This window comes from Entelurus aequoreus, linkage group LG16, assembly GCF_033978785.1.
Source record: "Entelurus aequoreus isolate RoL-2023_Sb linkage group LG16, RoL_Eaeq_v1.1, whole genome shotgun sequence".
Classification (NCBI taxonomy): Eukaryota; Metazoa; Chordata; class Actinopteri; order Syngnathiformes; family Syngnathidae; genus Entelurus; species Entelurus aequoreus.
The window spans coordinates 19,603,099-19,624,196 of NC_084746.1; the positions used below are offsets into that span (position 1 = coordinate 19,603,099).

Here is a 21,098-nt window from a genome sequence, read left to right on the forward strand (position 1 = left end):
GAGACCGTAAATCCGATGACACAACTACAAAGTCGATCATGGAACTGCGACCTAGGGTGTCCTGGTGCCAAGTGCACATATAGACACCCTTATGTTTGAACATGGTGTTTGTTATGGACAATCTGTGACGAGCACAAAAGTCCAATAACAAAACACCACTCTGGTTCAGATCCGGGTGGCCATTCTTCCCGATCACGCCTCTCCAGGTTTCACTGTTGTTGCCAACATGAGCGTTGAAGACCCCCAGTAGGACAAGGGAATCACCCGGGGGAGCACTTTCCAGTACTCCCTCGAGTGTATCCAAAAAGAGTGGGTACTCTGAACTGCTGTTTGGTGCGTAAGCGCAAACAACAGTCAGGACCCGTCACCCACCCGAAGGCGGAGGGAAGCTACCCTCTCGTCCACCGGGTTGAATTTCAACGTGCAGGCTTTGAGCCGGGGGGAAACAAGAATTGCTACCCCAGCCCGTCGCTTCTCACTGCGTGCAACGCCAGTGTGGAAGAGAGTCCAGCCCCTCTCGAGAGAACTGGTTCCAGAGCCCTTGTTGTGCGTCGAGGTGAGTCCGACTATATCCAGCCAGAACTTCTCCACCTCATGCACTAGCTCAGGCTCTTTCCCCCCAGCGAGGTGACATTCCACGTCCCAAGAGCTAGCTTATGTAGCTGAGGATCAGACCGCCAAGTGCACTGCCTTCGGGTTCCGCCCAGCTTAACATTGCACCCGACCTCTTTGGCCCCTGCTATGGGTGGTGAGCCCATTGGAGGTTATAACCATCATAATCATAATTAGAATCACAAATGTCTCAAAGGGCTACACAAGCCACAACGACATGCTCGGCTCAGATCCCACATCAGGGCGAGAAAAAACTCCACCCAATGGGAACAACGAGAAACCTTGGAAGGTACCGCAGATGTGGGGACCCCCATCTGGGTGACCGGTGCAATGGATGCCGAATGGATACAGTTAATAATGTGAGAGTCCAGTCCATAGTGGGGCCAGCAGGAGATCCTCTTGTATGTAGTAGACATGTCGGGCCGCACAGACGTCACCGACTGATGTATAAGCAGTGGTCCATCCTGACTTGGAACAGCTCGCGCCTCCTCCATTGAGGCTGATCCGTGGTCACCTGATAACCTCTCCACGCAGGAGAGGGGGGCAGAGCAGAAAAGAGAGACAGCAGATCAACTGGTCTAAAAAGGGGTCTATTTAAAGGCTAGAGTATACAAATCAATTTTAAGATGGGATCTAAATGCTTCTACTGACAGAGTACTGGAGCCCAAATAGAAAAGACTCACAGACTTCTTTTGGGCTCTGGGAATTACTAATAAGCCAGGGTTCTTTGAACGCAGATTTCTGGCCGGGACATATGGTACAATACAATCAGCAAGATAGGATGGAGATAGACCCTGTAGTATTTTATATGTAAGTAGTAAAACCTTAAAGCCGCATCTTAAGTACACAGAAAGCCAGTGCAGATGAGCCAGGATAGGTATATATATATATAGGTATATATGTACTGTATATACAGTAGGTGTATATAAAGGTACATACAGTGTAGGTATATATATATATGTATCTAGATATATAAAGGTATATACAGTATAGGTATACATATATATATATATATATATATATATATATATATTCGGTGACCACTTATGAGGCTGCTAGCTGTCCAAAGTCGGGACCCAGGGTGGACCACTCATCTGTGCATCAGTTGGGGACGTCTCTGCGCTGCTGACCTGTCTCCACTCAAGATAATCTCCTGCTGGCCCCACTATGGACCGGACTCTCACACTATTATGTTAGATCCACTATGGACTACACCAGGGGTCACCAACGCGGCGCCCGCGGGCACCAGGTAGCCCGTAAGGACTAGATGAGTAGCCCGCTGGCCTGCTCTAAAAATAGCTCAAATAGCAGCACTTACCAGTGAGCTGCCTCTATTTTTTAAATTGTATTTATTTACTCGCTTTGCCCGACATTTTTAATTCTAAGAGAGACAAAACTCAAATAGAATTTGAAAATCCAAGAAAATATTTTAAAGACTTGGTCTTCACTTGTTTAAATAAATTCATTTATTTTTTTACTTTGCTTCTTATAACTTTCAGAAAGACAATTTTTTCCTCTTTTTCCTGACAATTTAAATCAATGTTCAATAAATGTATTTGTTTTATTGTAAAGAATAATAAATACATGTTAATTTAATTCTTCATTTTAGCTTCTGTTTTTTCGACGAAGAATATTTGTGAAATATTTCTTCAAACTTATTATGATTAAAATTCAAAAAAATTATTCTGGCAAATCTAGAAAATCTGTAGAATCAAATTTAAATCTTATTTCAACGTCTTTTGAATTTCTTTTAAAATTTTTGTTCTGGAAAATCTAGAAGAAAATAATGATTTGTATTTGTTAGAAATATAGCTTGGTCCAATTTGTTATATATTCTAACAAAGTGTAGATTGGATTTTAACCTATTTAAAACATGTCATCAAAATTCTAAAATTAATCTTAATCAGGAAAAATTACGAATGATGTTCCATAAATTCGTTTTTAAATTTTTTTTCAAAAAGATTCAAATTAGCTAGTTTTTTTCTTCTTTTTTTCGGTTGAATTTTGAATTTTAAAGAGTCAAAATTTAATTGTCATTTTTTTCGTGTTTTCTCCTCTTTTAAACCGTTCAATTAAGTGTAAATATCATTAATTATTAATAATAACATAGAGTTAAAGGTAAATTGAGAAAATTGGCTATTTCTGGCAATTTATTTAAGTGTGTATCAAACTGGTAGCCCTTCGCATTAATCAGTACCCAAGAAGTAGCTCTTGGTTTCAAAAAGGTTGGTGACCCCTGGACTAGACTCTCACAATATTATGCTAGATCCACTCGACGTCCATTGCACCGGTCGCCCAAGGGGGTCCCCCCATCTGCGGTCCCCTCCAAGGTTTGTCATTGTCATCCCATTGGGTTGAGTTTTTTTCTTGCCCTGATGTGGGATCTCAGCCGAGGATGTCGTTGTGGCTTGTGCAGCCCTTTGAGACACTCGTGATTTAGGGCTATATAAGTAGACTTTGATTGATTGATTGATTGACTGATCGGACTAGTTGGTACAATCCCTGGGGACTCTGCATGGCAGGGGCTTCCTCCTCCCTAAGCCAGGCTTGCACCTGACCGGGAAAAGCGGTAGAAAATAAATGGATGGATGGATGTATAGGTATATAAAGGTATATACAGTATAGGTATATATATATGTATATATATATATATATATATATATATATATATATATATATATATATATATATATATATATATATATATATATATATATATATATATATATATATATATATATATGTATATATATATATATATATATATATATATATATATATATATATGTATATATATATATATATATATGTATATACAGTATATATATATATATATATATATATATATATATATATATACAGTATATATATATATATATATATATATATATATATATGTATATATATATATATATATATATATATATATATATATATATATATATTTATATATGTATATACAGTATATATATATATAAATATATATATATATATATATATATATATATATACTGTATATACATATATATATATATATATATATATATATATATATATATATATATATATATATATATATATATATATATATATATATATATATATATATATATATATATATATATATATATATACATACAGTATAGGCGTAATACGATCAAACTTTCTTGTTCTTGTCAAAAGTCTAGCAGCTGCATTTTGTATAATCTTTTATACTCATACTTGCCAACCTTGAGACCTCCAAATTCGGGAGTTTTTTTTTTTTTTTTGAGGGGGGGGGTTAAGGGGGAGGACTATATTTATATCTAGAATTCACTGAAATTCAAGTATTTCTTATATATATATATATATATATATATATATATATATATACAAATAAAATAAATACTTGACTTTCAGTGAATTCTAGCTATATATATATATATATTTATATATATATATATATATATATACATAAGTATTTTATTATATATATATATATATATATATATATATATATATATATATATATATATATATATATATATATATATATATATATATATATATATATAAGTATTTTATTATATATATATATATATATATATATATATATATATATATATATATATATATATATATATATATATATATATATATATATATATATATATATATATATATATATATATATATATATATATATAAAATAAATACTTGAATTTCAGTGTTCATTTCATTAAAAAAATCGACAACATTCTTCTTGGGAACATTTTTCAACCTGAGGTAGTTCCAAAAATAAGCTTCAGGAAGGAGGCACATAACACTCCTCTCTACTCATTGTTGTATTTGAAAGTGCAATGCTTTGCAGCCAGTAGCACAGCCTTTGAAGGAACATAGGTATGGGCAGTGTAATATTCTGGGTTGGAGTCAATAACCAGGCGAGGTGACGAAGTTACGTCTCTTTACTTCATACTTCAGAACCGACTCCCACACTTGCCGTCAGGGTGCGCAATACAACATAAACCGTTGGCCAACCAAAAAGTAACCATTTGTTGGCCAAGCGGACGTGACGACAGGCTGTCCTCACTCAGGTCCGCACGGACCTGGAGGGGGCGTGCCTTAAGTCCGGCTGGAAATCGGGAGAAATTCGGGAGAATGGTTGTCCCGGGAGATTTTCGGTAGAGGCACTTCTCCCGGAAAATTCGGGAGGGTTGGCAAGTATGGGGAGACCCCAAAATATTATGTTTCAGTAATCGAGACGAGATGTAACGAACGCAGGAATAATGATCTCAGCGTCAGTGGTGGACAAAATGGGACAAAATTGAGCAATATTCCATAGATTTTTTAGTTTTAGTAATACTCTTAATGTGTGACTCAATGAGAGAGTTGGGTCAGGGATACTACCGAGATTCTTTCCCGAGTTGCTTTGTGTAATTGTTTTGTTGTCAAATGTCGAGTTCTTGCTGTCTTTGGAGCAGTAGCAGCAGCGTGAGGGAGCAGACGCCTTTGAAGGGTAGTTGCTTTGGACCGCGACAAGCTTAGTCTCGTTAGCTTAGCAGCTAGCTAGCTGAAAGAGAGGTGGTGAGACACAGTGTGGGTGCTTTTTAAGTTTGATAAGACGACTAAATATGTTTGAGAAATAATAAAGAAAGCTGTAAAACAATTAGAAGCACACAGATAAAAAGACATGACTTAGCTTTTTCGCAACAGTGAGCAGCAACAGACTTTTCATGATGTGACTTCACTCACCGCTTGAGATTTCAAGTTTGAGTTTGGTGCAACAGGCTTCAGTAGCCAGTCAGTATCAATCATAGGCGCCGATCCCGTGGGTGCTTCGGGGCCCGAGCACCCACATGGGATTGATGGCAACTTTCAATCTTTAAAATAATCTTTGAAAAATCAATCTTGTTGTAGTTAATTTTGTGGCGAGTTTGGTCCGTTTTACAAAATAATAAAGCCACAAATCATATGGAATATTAACTTTGCTGAACGTCTATTTTTTTTTAAATACAAACACACCGAGCACCCACTGGCAGAAATGTAGATCGGCGCCTATGTATCAATCACTCAATCAATCAAAGTTGATTCATATAGCCCTTAATCAAAAATGTCTCAAAGGGCTGCACAAATCACAATGACATCCTCAGATCTTATCCGACATCAAGGCAAGAAAAAACTCAACCCAGTGGGAACAATGAGAAACCTTGGTAGAGACCGCAGATGTGGGAAACCCCCTCCCTTGGGTGACCGGTGCAATGGATGCCGAGTGGATACGGTTAATAATGTGAGAGTCCAGTCCATAGTGGGGCCAGCAGGGGATCCTCTTGTATGTAGACAAGTAGGGGCGCACAGACGTCATCAACTGATGCATAAGGAGTGGTCCATCTCTGGTCCCAACTTCATAATGCGATAGTCCATTTCCTAGTGAGGCCATCAAAGTAACAATATGTTTTACCCCCATGAACCACAGCGCACTGCAGAATTTGCCAAGACTGTATTTGCCCACAGCTCTGCATCCATGCAATATTTACTTGTGAAAAATGATCCTGTCCTCTTTTCTTAAACTTGATCCCAGACATTGAACAGATCCTGTCGACAGAGCTGGTACCAGGTGATATCATCACTATTCCTGCAAACGGGATGATTATGGCCTGTGACGCCGCGCTTATCTGTGGCACCTGCACTGTTTCTGAAAGCATGTTGACAGGTATGATGTGTATATACATTGGTAAATGCAAAACATGCATACTATGGGCCTGATCAACTAACAACTAACCAAATATCACACACTAAACAGCATGGGCAATCTCGTGAGTTGAGTTCGCTATATTTAAAAGTAAGCTGCATTTTTAAATGAAAATAACTGCTGTTCTAAATGTGTCCACTAGATGTCGCAATATCAAATCTGTTAAGCAAGCAAGTATACCAAGCAAGAGGTACACTGTAAAGGGGGGCTGAGACTCCTTCCCCTCGACCCAAAATAAAACAAACAGGAGTAAAATAAACACTTGGTAACCCCACTTCAAATGCTGCATGAGTTCTGTGAAAATGATTGTGTTCTGTGAAAATTTTAAGAAAGTGAACAGTTGAAATTAGAAATGTCCGATAATAGCTTTTTTGCCGATATCCGATATTCCGATATTGTCCAACTCTTAATTACCAATTCCGATATCAACCGATACCGATATATACAGTTGTGGAATTAACACATTATTATGCCTAATTTTGTTGTGATGTCCCGCTGGATGCATTAAACAATGTAACAAGGTTTTCCAAAATAAATCAACCCAAGTTATAGAAAAAAATGTCAACATGGCACTGCCATATTTATTATTGAAGTCACAAAGTGCATTATTTCTTTAACATGCCTCAAAACAGCAGCTTGGAATTTGGGACATGCTCTCCCTGAGAGAGCATGAGGAGGTTGAGGTGGGCGGGGTTGGGGGCGGGGTTGAGGTGGGGGGGGGGGGGGTCGCGGGGGTGTATATTGTAGGGTCCTGGGAGAGTTAGTGCTGCAAGGGGTTCTGGGTATTTGTTCTGTTGTGTTTATGTTGTGTTACGGTGCGGATGTTCTCCCGAAATGTGTTTGTCATTCTTGTTTGGTGTGGGTTCACAGTGTGGCGCATATTTGTAACAGTGTTAAAGTTGTTTATACGGACACCCTCAGTGTGACCTATATGGCTGTTGATCAAGTATGCTTTGCATTCACTTGTGTGTGTGTGATACGCCGTAGATATTATGTGACTGGGCCGGCACGCAAAGGAAGTGCTTTTAAGGTTTATTGGCGCTCTGAACTTCTCCCTACGTCCGTTTTCACAGCGGCGTTTTAAAAAGTCATACATTTTACTTTTTGAAAGCGATACCGATAATTTTGAAACCGATACCGATCATTTCCGATATTACATTTTAAAGCATTTATCGGCCGATAATATCGTCAGTCCGATATTATCGGACATCCCTACTTGAAATGACAAATGAGGTAGCTGATACATAGAAGAGTTTTTATTTATGCTTTATTTTGTTTTTTGTTCAATCCTACACGGACTGTGACTTAAAGTTGAATTACTTTGTAGATACACTGAGATGAAGTGGCCTTGTGGTTAGAGTGTCCACCCTGAGATCGGTAGGTTGTGAGTTCAAACCCCGACCGAGTCATACCAAAGACTATTAAAAAATGGGACCCATTACCTCCTTGCTTGGCACTCAGCATCAAGGAATGCAATTGGGGGTTAAATCACCAAAAATGATTCCCGGGCGCGGCACCGCTGCTGCCCGCTGCTGCCCGCTGCTGCCCGCTGCTGCCCGCTGCTCCCCTCACTTCCCAGGGGGTGATAAAGGGGATGGGTCAAATGCAGAGGACACATTTCACCACACCTAGTGTGTGCGTGACAATCATTGGTACTTTAACTTTAAGTCTAAGTTCATTGTGGTGTTCATGGTGTTTTTGAAACTGCACCAATTTTTTCCTCGAAATGTTCAACTAACTTGAAGTGTTTTGTCAAGAGGGTTATTTGGGATATGTACATTTTGAGAGTGTGATTGTTTTATTTTGGGCCGAAAAACAAAGATAACAATAAAGTAGTCGTGGTTGTATTTTTAAGTTATCATGCCTTGATTTTACCCGTCCGGCCCACGTGGGAATAGATTTTCCTCCATGCAGCCCCTGAACTAAAATTACTTTGAAACCCCTGATCTAGACATAAGAAAATGCATATTACAATTAGGTTTTTTTTCATACAGAAGACTTGATAATAACATATCTTCTACAGTATATGAAAAAAACTAATGTCATTAAAAAAAACACCAGCAGAAACCAAAACGCATCAATAAAATTGGTTTTAATCAGCCCCTTAAGTCATCCAGCAGCTATATTTGAATAGACAGTTTGACTAATAATGTTATTTTTGACAGTTCCATATATGTTGACAAGCATACGTAGGACAGAGCTGCAGAGCGATAGCCTTTTTTCTCACAGTCATTTCTGCGCAACATTCAGTTTGCACGCCCCTTTCTAGACATAATAAGTCAAGACGCAAAACAGCAACTACAGAACAATTTCAGTCCTAATGGATCACAGTACGTGTACTATATAATTAAGGCCTGAGCAGCAAAAAGTTGAAATTGTTTTGTTTGTTATTGTTCTCCCACTTTGATCTAATTTTTCTAGCACTTAACATGTATGAAATTTCAAAATGTTTTGCAAGCGTGTCAGGTCCGGCAACATTTTTTATATAATTGGGGGTCGAACACAACATTTCAAAATTGACCATCTAGCGCTCCCTTGAAAATAAAAAAAAATAAAACCCCTCCCAGCAAATTCACGTATTGTTATGAAAATCGCTGGAGACGTCTTTCATGACAACTTGCAAGTAAAAATCTAAAAAACCCATATTTGAAAACAAACCAGGAAATTGGCCATCTTGGTGTCCCCCTAAGACAAAAAAATGAAATCCTAGGGACTTTGACTTTAATGACAGATACTAGACACATGGGCGATGATAATTTGCGAGGGAAATTTGCCTTTGTCATAGGATGTGAGAGTGGTGTGGCGCCAAACTTTGATCCAACACAAACCGTTCACTGTAAAAAAAACGGTCATCTACTGGCAGCTGCGGCTGCCAAACGAAAACCATAAAATTAAAGTAAAACATTGTAAACCAAATAATGATCAACAACATTATATTTTCAGAAATTTTCATGAAACGTTTTGCGGAAAAATATCGTAATTTTACAGATTTTTACTAAACTATTAAGATCAACCACCTTTAATAAAGTGACGATGCAAACAGTTCTGCAGAAAAATACCTTTATTCTACAGAGTTTTTCCAAATTATTACGATCAAACACCTTTAATGAAGTGACAATGCTGGGAGTTCCACAGAAAAATACCATTATTTTACAGATTTTTTCTGAATTGTTAAGATCAACCACCTTTAATAAAGTGACGATGCAAACAGTTCTGCAGAAAAATACCTTTATTCTACAGCATGGGTGTCAAACTCTGGCCCGCGGGCCAAATTTGGCCCGCCGTGTAATTTCACTTGGCCCTTGAGGCGATATCAAATTAACATTAAAGCTAGCCTGCTGATTATATATTGCGGCGGTGCCGAGGTAACACCGCATTCACCGCTAATTCTAATATTTGCCAACCCTCCCGGGAGTCTTCCAAACTTCAGCGCCCCTCCCGAAAATCGTCACGTCTGCCTTTCAGCCAGTCCAACAAGTGTTGGCCCAGTCACATAACATGTGCTGCTTCTGCACGCACACACAATTGAATGCAACGCATGGCTGGCTGGCTGGCTGGCTGGCTGGCGTTTGGAAGACTCCCGGGAGGGTTGGCAAGTATTAGAATTAGTGGTGAATGCGGTGGCGGGCCAGCTGTAGTGTTAATTTGATATCGCCTCAAGGGCCAAGTGAAATTACACTGTGGGCCAAATTTGGCCCGCGGGCCAGAGTTTGACACCCATGCTGTCGAATAAAGGTATTTTTCTGCAGAACTGTTTGCATCGTCACTTTATTAAAGGTGGTTGATCTTAACAATTCAGAAAAAATCTGTAAAATAATGGTATTTTTCTGTGGAACTGCCAGCATTGTCACTTCATTAAAGGTGTTTGATCGTAATAATTTGGAAAAACTCTGTAGAATAAAAGCTTTTTTTTTAAAGGAATGTTTGCATCGTCACTTTATTAAAGGTGGTCGATCTTAATAATTTAGCAAAAATCTGTAAAATTACGATATTTTTCCGCAAAACGTTTCATGAAAATTTCTGTAAATATAATGTTTTTTAGATCATTATTTGATTTACAATGTTTTACTTTAATTTTATGGTTTTCGTTTGGCAGCCATAGCTGCCAGTAGATGACCGTTTTTTTACATAATTTTTTTTACAGTGTATCTACAGTTAGCAACCTTGTCAAATTATATGAAATGATGTGTTAATCACAAAGAGTATTAGTTAATATCAGTTTACCACATGAACCTTGGTCAAAGTCAGGCTGATTAGAAAAAAGGTACTAACGGAATATACTGCATTAGAAGGAACTGACCTATAACTAATGAAAAATAAATGTACATACACTTATCTTGTGCTAAAATAAACAAACTAAGTTAATAATATTTTTTTTCTTAACTAAACTGTCAATAAGATTAAAGAGCAAATAAAAACACAGCTTCACCACTTTAGTCATATTTGTTGCGCTTAATAAACTTCTCTAATAATTTAGCTTCAGTCTTCTGTTTGTTTAAGATTTTTATTATTGCCACAAGTGGTGGAAAAGTGTATTACAACTGTGCACCGCTGCAATCTATACAAAGCCTATGGTGAAGAAACACTGGTACATACTGTACATACATTAATGTAGATGCATATGCAGTACTTCTGATTTTATAGCACAAGAAAGTCACTTTGACTCTAAAGAGTGCTACTGCTAGATAGAAGTTTAATTTGTTCTGTAATTTAGCATGTACCTTAAACAAGTTTAAATGCCCATTGAAATGACTTTAAATACATTTAATTCAAGATACCTTTTAAAACAAAAACAACATTTTACATAAAAATATTGTATGAAAAAAATATAATAGAATGTAGCTACTACTAACAACTTCACTAGTTTTATGAAGTAATGTTCTAATAATTGAGAGTGGACGTTATTTTCATCCAGCTGCTTCTTTGTCAAACACACCTTAATATAATGTTTGCCCTTTGGGTATTGTTTTAACAACTTTTAATCGACTCTCTCTGCATTAGTATGGTTCTGACGAGCAGCGCTATACAGCTGCCTTGCCAGATCGACTACACAGGTAGAGATGCTACCTCAGTAGAAGCATTTAAGTCCCATCTTAAAACTCATTTGTATAATCTAGCCTTTAAATAGACCCCCCCTTTTTTAGACCAGTTGATCTGCCGTTTCTTTTCTTCTCTCCTCTTCTCCCCTGTCCCTTGCGAGGGGGAGTCGCATAGGTCCGGTGGCCATGGATGAAGTGCTGGCTGTCCAGAGCCGGGACCCCGGGTGGACCACTAGCCTGTGCATCGGTTGGGGACATCTCTGCGCTGCTGACCCGTCTCCGCTCGGGATGGTTTCCTGTTGGCCCCGCTGTGGACTGGACTCCCGCTGATGTGTTGGATCCACTGTGGACTGGACTTTCACAATGTTATGTCAGACCCACTCGACATCCGTTGCTTTCGGTCTCCCCTAGAGGGGGGGGGTTACCCACATATGCGGTCCTCTCCAAGGTTTCTCATAGTCATTCACCGACGTCCCACTGGGGTGAGTTTTTCCTTGCCCGTATGTGGGCTCTGTACCGAGGATGTCGTTGTGGCTTGTACAGCCCTTTGAGACACTTGTGATTTAGGGCTATATAAATAAACATTGATTGATTGATTGATTGACAGTCGGTCATGTTTCTTCTTTAATTAATTAATTGAATATCATCCACTTCCTGTTTCTCAGCACTGTCCTCCACACTCACTTTTCTTCTTTGCCAAGGTTAGAAAAACAAAGTTATGTTGATCTTTAGCTATAAGCTGATGCTAGTTAGTAAGCAATGTTATGAGATTCACTGTGGCATTCGCCAACTTGTGGAAGGGAGGCTCATAACCTGAGTTATTGCTCACAACCTAAAGTACAACATTCACCCAAGAGACGGCTCGTATCTCAACGTACCATTGTACCTGTATTTTATTTGAATGAGTCAAAGTAAACATTATTCTGATACTGTAACAACAGTTGAAATATCAACAAATATTTTAATGAGTGTCCCATAAAACCAACCGTCAGAAATTAGATTGTGTGACTTGAACTGTTATTAACTGCAGTTCTCCCGTGTTATTGCTGTGTTTGGATCTTCAGGGGAGAGTGCTCCAGTTACTAAGACCAGTGTGCCAAGTTCAGAAAGTATCTATGATACAGAGGAACACAAGCAACACACCCTCTTCTGTGGCACACATGTTATCCAGAGTCGTGCTGATACACAGGTGAAGGCGGTTGTGGTCAGAACAGGTGAGGATTGAGCTTGATGCTGACAGGTGGTGTGAAACAGTTTTACCACCAATTGAAGTCATGTCCTTGAAATAAGCTTTTTATTAAACCTTCCATGATCCCACAGGTTTTAATACCGTAAAGGGCCAGCTTGTGCGTGCCATCCTCCACCCTAAACCCATGGACTTCAAACTGCATCGCGACACTAAGCATTTCACAATGGTTATGGCGGTGGTGGCAGTGATTGACTTCATCTACGTCATCATTATTGATGTCATAAACCAGGTAAGTGAAGTGAATTATATTTATATAGCGCTTTTTTCTAGTGACTCAAAGCGCTTTACATAGTGAAACCCAATATCTAAGTTACATTTAAACCAGTGTGGGTGGCACTGGGAGCAGGTGGGTAAAGTGTCTTGCCCAAGGACACAACGGCAGTGACTAGAATGGCGGAAGCGGGGATCGAACCTGCAACCCTCAAGTTGCTGGCACGGCCACTCTACCAACCGAGCTATACCGTAACAGTTGTCATACAATTTGCAATGGAAACTTTACATAAGGAGCACACATTAAACACATATGTGCCTCACTAGATCCAGCTCTTCTGTACGGTATGTTATGGGACAAAATACCACTTAAATATGCAATGTCCATGAGCTCTCTGATAGTCCTTATACAGGTTGACGCCCCAAAAAACAGAACCCATACACATTTTGTTAAATAGATTTTGCAGAGTCGCACAACTCTCTCGACTTCTGAACCTACTTGTGCTATTTGATAGAGCCTGACGACACCGAAACTTCTTCTGAAATTGTGCTTGTCCTACAGTTCATGGTTTGTTGAAGATATAGGTTTCCATGCAAAATGTATTTCCCGTGGTTGTCCAAGACATGTTAGGGAAGACTATTGTTCCAAAATTTAATGCGGAAAGTTGACTTTTATACCCTGAAAAAGAAGAGAAGAACAATTTAAATCCAACAGATTTATTCACAGATTTTTGGGTTCAGCCTATTTTGGGTCACCCTACGTAGTATTTTCCTAAAGATTGGCATACAATCTTGGAATTATCTAGCCTGTTTCAAACTTGATCAGACTCACTTTTTAATCAGGGCTGAAGTCTTGATGAACCGACATGCCATTGGTTGCTCCCAACCAGCCAGGTGACAAGACGATGAATTTTAGGGTTGTCAGAAATTCAGTCGATTGTCATCTCATCCAAACTCCTCAGACTGACAATCATATAGTGTATGCCAAACTTTTGTTTTTCTGTCTATCTAGTTCTTGTCTGTGATCAGCCGAGTGGTCGTGACTTTCAAATTACATTTTTTTCACTGGTTTCTTGGTCCTTTCCCCATCCCATCTAGGTTTCTGTTGGGATCATAATCACTGATTCTTTGAATCTTGTAGCAGTCTGTATTCCTCCAATGTTACCTGTGACTCTGACCATTGGGCTTGTGAACGCTCAGCGGCGCATGAAGCAAACTGGCATCTTTTGCATCAGTCCACAGAGAATTAACATTTCTGGTCTGCTGGACCTGGTCTGCTTTGACAAGGTGGGCATAGTCCGTTTCACTACATTCATTCATAACATTAATTTTCTTGTCAACTGCGTGCATTTTGACTTTAGACTGGCACTCTCACCGAAGACAGTTTGCACCTGTGGGGTATTCAGAGAGCTGAAGTTGGCATGTAAGTTTGGGTTTGATGTCATTTGGTGGTTTCCTCATAGGATTTACGAAAAGTATGGCTGGTTAACTTGAGCAATTGCTGTTTTGAATATGATTAGTCTTCAGTCCAAGGCTGTCTTGACTAAATATTTCCATAGTCTGATCTGATTCGTGAGATTTTGCCCATCGTCGACAATCACTTGAATCTATGGCCTGTTACTTAAAAAAATAAACAGATGATGATATGTACTAGTGTATACTGACGAGTCACTCAGGTTCAGTAAGGTCACATGGATATTCCAAAGTTAATTAAATGTACTTATGAAAGAAATACAGTCTTTCACTGAAGTAAACAAAACAAAGATCTAATTCGCAAATTTTTCCACCTCAAAAAAGGCGACAGCTCAGTTAGTAAGGTCCTTGGCTCTGGAGCAGTGCTGAGCAGATATGAAACTTGACTAAATAGAGGAAGTAAAACTCGTAACAAAGTTTCCATATGTGAACCTGCTGAAGGATCATTACCTTTGCAAAAGGGGAGCTACACTTCTGGGACAAGGTACACTGTGTGCAATTTTGGGCGATCTGTGCCGCGGGGAACAGCAACAGGATTTCAGCCGGCAATAGGCACATGTCTGACAGCCTCGCTTCCCAACAAGCCTCAAATTATGTCCCCAATGTAGAAATATCCTTCCAACATTATTAATCAAATATTGTTTTAAAAACAATGTTTTTATATAATAACAGATATCTGAGGCCAAAACACAGCCTGGTGATTTTACAGATCACACCAGGAAGCAGCGACCACTCTGAGGAATGTTGAAGTGACACCTAAAACTAAGATTCATCTCTAACTCTCAAAAAACTATTTGTCTGTAGTCTGCACAAACAATATTGTTCTCTAGTACTTAAAGAAGACATGATGACACAATCAATTTATCCTCCCAACACACTTGCTGTAGTTTGGGGGATTTTTAGATGCTGATGAAATTATGGTGTTTTTTTTTCTTTGTACCTCTTTCATGGTCTAAGACTGTTTTTAAAACTTTTAAAGAGACATCATTATTTTTCTTATTTAAAGGTGCAGGCTCCAAATGACTTTTATTTGGAACCAAAAACATATGAAACTAGGGCTATCTAAGTTAACGCTTTAACTCATGTGATTAATTATGAGATATCACGATAATCATTTATAATCGCAGATAAATACATGTATTTAGAGTGCACATACTCTTTTACCTTAACCGTGGATGGATCCCTGAAAGGTCAGTGATCAGGTTAATATATACTTCAGCACAAAGATGAGTAAAGCGTCTCCGATTGGTAGGGTTGGGAATTAATATGATTTTTCCGGTTCCGATTCCACTTTCGATTTGTCTTAACGATTCGGTTCCTTAACGGTTCTCTTATCAATTCTTATTTGGATAGAAAGAGAAAAAACAGGTGGATTAGCCTCAAATTTGTTTAGTTTAGAGGTAACACGAAAGCCTACAGTTAGAAGAAAAAAGGTATTTTTCTGTAGAATTGAACAAAATAAATCATATGCAAATGACACAATAATGTAACATTTAGTAACAAGTGATATTAATTTATTGCTGCAAAGTCAGATATATCAAGCCTTTATTTGTTATATATATATATATATATATATATATATATATATATTTAATGAATTTATTAATCAATCAACAAAACAATACACAACAACACTACAACAATGCAATCCAATTCAAAAACCAAACCCGTCCCAGCAACATTAACAACACCAATAAAAAGAGCAATTAAAAGAGCAATTGAGGACACACAAATCCAAATGTAGTGAAACAAAAATGAACATTATCGACAACAGCATCAATATTAGTAACAATTTCAAAATAGCAGTGATTAAAAAACCCTCACTGATATTATCATTAAAAACATTATTAAAAAATAATACAAAAAATTGAAATTAACAATAGTGTCACAGTGGCTTACACTTGCATCACATCCCAAAGCCCGACAACACACCGCGTCCAACATTTTCCACAAAGATATAATAAGTCATATTTTGGTTCATTTAATAGTTGAAACAAATTTAAATAATGGATCCCATATTCCAATATATGACTCATTATTATCTAAACTAAATGCAGTTTGTTCTACTGATATCATCTCCATAGCTTGTGTGTACCATTTAGTATGAGTTGAACTATCAACAGCTATCCATTTTTTAAATATTACCCTTTTTGTTATTATGCATATTGAAAGAAAAACATTTTTTACTCTTTGATGACACGTTACTAAATTGATGCAGATCCCCAAGAATACAAGTTTGCAGTGTCATTGGGATGTTTATATTAAGTATTGTGATTGCTTCTTTTGTTGTTTTCAACCATAACTCTTTTATTCTCTGACATTCCCACAATAAATGAACAAGAGTTCCCTCAGCTGCCCGACACTTCGTACATAACTTGCTATCTACTACGCCAATTTTAAACAGCTAAGAAGATGTAAAATACAATCTATTCAATATCTTAAATTGAGTCAGATTATCTTTAATGCTTCTAAAGGGCTTATTGGCATTTTTCCAAATATTCCATGATATGTCTCTTTCATCTAAACTGTTTAAGTCCATCATCCATTTCCAAACACATGCATCATTTGCATTTCTAGTGTGGTGTTCATTTATTATTCCATAAAATAGTTTAATTAATTTCTTAATTGTATTTTGATTAAAAAGTGCATCTTCCAGTTCATGGCTATTTGAGGACATACAGTACTTTCAGAGGATATGCATTTATTTACAGCGTGTTTCAAAGAGATGAAATGTAAAAAATTATTTCTGGGTACATTATATTGATTAACTAAATCATTGAACGGTTTAAAAGAGTTTTTATTAATAATATGATGAGGTTTAGTAATAGTAATTTAGTTATAATTTTGATGACTAATCTTCATTTGAAAATCTCAGAAAATGTGGGGTTTCAAAGAGTGTAAGCCAAGATCATCAAAATGATAATAAAGGCTTGGCATACCTTAATTTGCATGTAATTAGTTAATATCACAGAATAGTTTCACATTTGAAGTTCATTGCTGACATGAATGGACTTGTACACCATAATTTAAATTTTTGAGTTTCACCTGTATAACATAACGACTGAGAGAAAATCTGGTGGGGGGGAAAACATGCAACATTTTTCTGATTACAATTAAACATTCACCTACCGAAAATGAGGAGTGTCACTGTAGAAAATACATGCAAGCTTTTAACCACAAACTTAGTCCCTGCTCGCTGACATTGGTCTAGTGGCAGACGTGAACTGGAGAGAGTACTGCCTGCCTCTGAGCCAGTCACAATCAGTTTTTTGTCCTGCTCATCTAAATGAGAAGGCATTCATTTCAATTTAACGAATAATAGCGCTAACAAGATAGGAGGCTTTAGTTAGTAACTAACACGCTAGCATTACTGCTGCTGAGATGACATAGAAGTGGTTGAAAAAGGTGATTTTCATTTATAATTGTTGCATGCTGTGTGTTAAATGTTTCAGCATATTGCTCGCATGTCCTCTTCTTGATAAACTAGCAGCCTTATAATTAGTACATGTAGCGCTGTCGCCATTTTATCTTGTAAAATGTTAGTGCTAGTGCAATGTTAGTGATATTACCTGCTTGCGTAATTAAAATTTGCTTCAGAATAGACCACGATATCTGTACACAAATGCAATTTTATTTTAAAAATGTCATCCATACTCGTTTTTAAAAGCTTTACTTGACTAAATGTCATTTATTTGCACAAAACCTGGTAACAGTTTTATCTGAAGTTCTTTCAGGCTGTATTTTGGAGTGAAATTTGCCAGCGAGCACATTAGTTGGAGTCTCTTCACACATTGTTGTACTGTCATATGCATTGATCTGATTACTGACCGTATAGCAGTTAAGGTAAAAGAGCTTGTACAATCAAAATAAATTGTATGCTTATTCTTAGTTTGTTCATGATTAATGCAATTTTTTTTAAAGAATAATCACATTTAATACGTACATTTTGACAGGACTTATATGTAGTATTATTGATGAAACATAACTATCTTAATCCCTGATAACACAAAACGCATTACAGGAAAATGTGTTTCATTGCACTTAACTAAAAAAACTAACTAAAAAAAAAAAAGGTTTACATTTGTTATATCAATTGGATGCAGGCAATTGTGAAGGAGGCTGTTTGCATCTTGCTCACAGTTACATTTTTCTAAGCAAAACAGTATAACAAGAGTACCATTTGCTATCTTATGTTACCATTATTGGATTAGCAGAACACATTTGTGTTAAAACAGTTGATATTTTTTACACTTACTTAGTTTGTGTAGTAACATTTTTTTACAGTGCCGAGAAAAAAAAATGTGTTTATGGTGGTCACTCACCCTGTCTTGCCAACACGTACGCACAGGGAGCACGTGCACACTTACAAAAACATTCCAAGAGAAGCAATGATCAACTTGCAATCGTGTTGCTGTTATGATAGAATATACATTCAATGATAGCTAACGCTAAATATCCAAATCACTATTAGGGGGTTAGGGGTTAGGCATCTGTGTAAATGTTGCAAACAGTCCCATTAAGTCACAGCAAATAACCTCTGAGTGGCCTTCTCTTCGTCCTCCAGTTTTTCCCCCCCAGAGACTAAGGTAGCTACAGAGAGTCTTATGAAGACGTCGTTTGTCGTCTGCATGGCTACCTGCCACTCACTGATCAGCATTGAGGACAAACTCTGTGGAGACCCTATAGACCTCAAAGTATTCAGTGCTACTGGCTGGGTGAGGAGATTTAAATCTTTGCATGCAAAGATGTGCAAAGGGTGCATTGTAGATGAGTTGTCTTCATGTTTTTAAGAAGCCATTATAATCACATTATGTTTTGTCCAGATTCTCGAGGAGCCAAGAAAAGAACAGACTGCAATTTACGATGCTCACATTTCCACAATAGTCCGACACCCACAACAAGTAATCCTTAAACTTTGTGTTTTTATTAAGTGACCAGTATCTTTTTCACTTTTAGCATCTTACGGAAAAGCATCCTTGTTAAAATCTTTGACATGCAACTTTCAGTGGGGGGAGTTTGGCATTGTGCGTCAGCTCCCCTTCTCCTCAGCGCTGCAGAGGATGAGTGTGGTGGTCAGACAACTGGGACAAAAACACTTTGACATCTACCTGAAAGGAGCCCCAGAGACTGTGGTTAACCTCTGCAAGCTGCACACAGGTCAGACACGTGTCCACAGACAACTTAAGCCGTGTGTCCTGTGGCATCACACAGTGGGCGTCAACTACCATGCCATGCCATACTATTTAGTGTCTTCAATCAGCCAAATTAACAATAAAAAACCTTAAAATACCCAACTCCAAATATTGTGTCCACAGTCCCGCAGAGTTTCACAGAGACGTTGGAGACTTACACCCGACAGGGTTTCAGGGTTATAGCCCTGGCACATCACCATCTGGAGTCCAAGCTCTCCTGGCAAGAAGTCCAAAATCTCAGTCGGTAAGTGTTCTTCCATACAGTTACTGCAATACAGTTATTGCACAAAACATCCAAAGCTCGAGCAGAGAGACATGTTTTAACTTGCATAAAGATTTCCGGGGGCTAACATGCTGTATTTACACATCAAAAGAAGGATCAAATATATTTTAGCATATGACTCCTCTGACTCTAAGCTGCGGTATTTGCTGAACTAAACAAGCTGCCAAAAGAAATTTTCATAATGTGTTCTATCCCCAAATTGTGTTTGTTAACCGTTATCAATTTAAATATAGCTGTGTGAAGTTGTCCCCTTATCATTGTTTGTAGAGCCCAAACACAAACGTAGCACAAACAAATGGGACAGGTTTGGGAGATTTTTATAAGGTGGGGGGCTGGATGACATCACCAGTCAGAAAACGTATTTTAGAACATCCATTCATCCATCCATTTTCTTCCGCTTGTCCCTTTTGTGGTCGCGGGGAGTGCTGGAGCCTATCTCAGCTGCATTCGGGCAGGGCTTGGTAATTTTTTTTCCACGACAGAGAGGCCCAGGGTCCACTCAAATGTTAACCCAGAATTAGTAATTTTACTCTGTTAATCATATTCAAGAATGATACCTAACGTACTTACAGTTTACAACCTTGTTAAATCCACGAAAAGTACACGCCACACACACACGTATCCCAACCCCACATCCCCGGAAAACAGAGCAGCTCTCCTAGTAGCTGGCAGCTTCGAGCCTTCTCACCACTTATTGCAAGTCTTGAGTTGTAAGTCGTAATTTGTATATGTGCTTTGCTGTGGAGTTTTTTGTCTGGTCCCCCCAGGAGTTTAGTTTGGGACAAGCCTTTTTCTCCTACTATCCCTTCATATCTACCATTTTTCACCTTTATGGGGTGCATCTCTAGCCGTGACCCTTCAGTGTTGCTGTTCTGTCTACCCTGGACAATGTCTGATCTTGAACCAGTCTGTGCTGAAAATGTGCGTTTGTTGTACTTTTTAAGTGCAATGACAATAATGTGCTAGCCTATCCTATCGTAGTAGCAAAATAAGTAATAACCAAATATACTGCAGAAGAAGGAATTCATCACTTGTATCTTGCATACAATTATGTTGCGCTGAAATAAACTAAATTATCCAACAATATTTTTCTTAACTAAACTGATAATACAATTAAAGTGCAGCTTCACCCCTTTAGTCATATTTTTTACGCTTCAGAAACCTCTCCATTTAGCTCCAGACTTCCATTTGTTTGAGACAAAGTGGTGTATAAAGAGAGTTTGGCCAACTTGGTTTCAGGTGATCTGCTCAATGATTGGTCAAAAGGGAGTCACGTGAATACATATCGCTATGAGTGCAACCAACTTTGAGC

The 21,098-nt window shown here is 38.0% G+C and overlaps 1 protein-coding gene across 1 annotated transcript in view; it reads left to right on the top strand.

The window, feature by feature from the left end:
• Positions 1-21,098, top strand: part of LOC133630685 (polyamine-transporting ATPase 13A3-like) — a 139,640-nt gene that overhangs the window by 14,240 nt on the left and 104,302 nt on the right. The window contains exons 10-18 of the mRNA XM_062022327.1: positions 6,170-6,301; positions 12,444-12,593; positions 12,700-12,857; positions 13,937-14,125; positions 14,200-14,261; positions 18,876-19,026; positions 19,135-19,212; positions 19,318-19,468; positions 19,627-19,747. Of these exons, the coding sequence (XP_061878311.1) occupies positions 6,170-6,301; positions 12,444-12,593; positions 12,700-12,857; positions 13,937-14,125; positions 14,200-14,261; positions 18,876-19,026; positions 19,135-19,212; positions 19,318-19,468; positions 19,627-19,747 (1,192 nt within the window). The remainder of the gene's footprint in view (positions 1-6,169; positions 6,302-12,443; positions 12,594-12,699; positions 12,858-13,936; positions 14,126-14,199; positions 14,262-18,875; positions 19,027-19,134; positions 19,213-19,317; positions 19,469-19,626; positions 19,748-21,098) is intronic.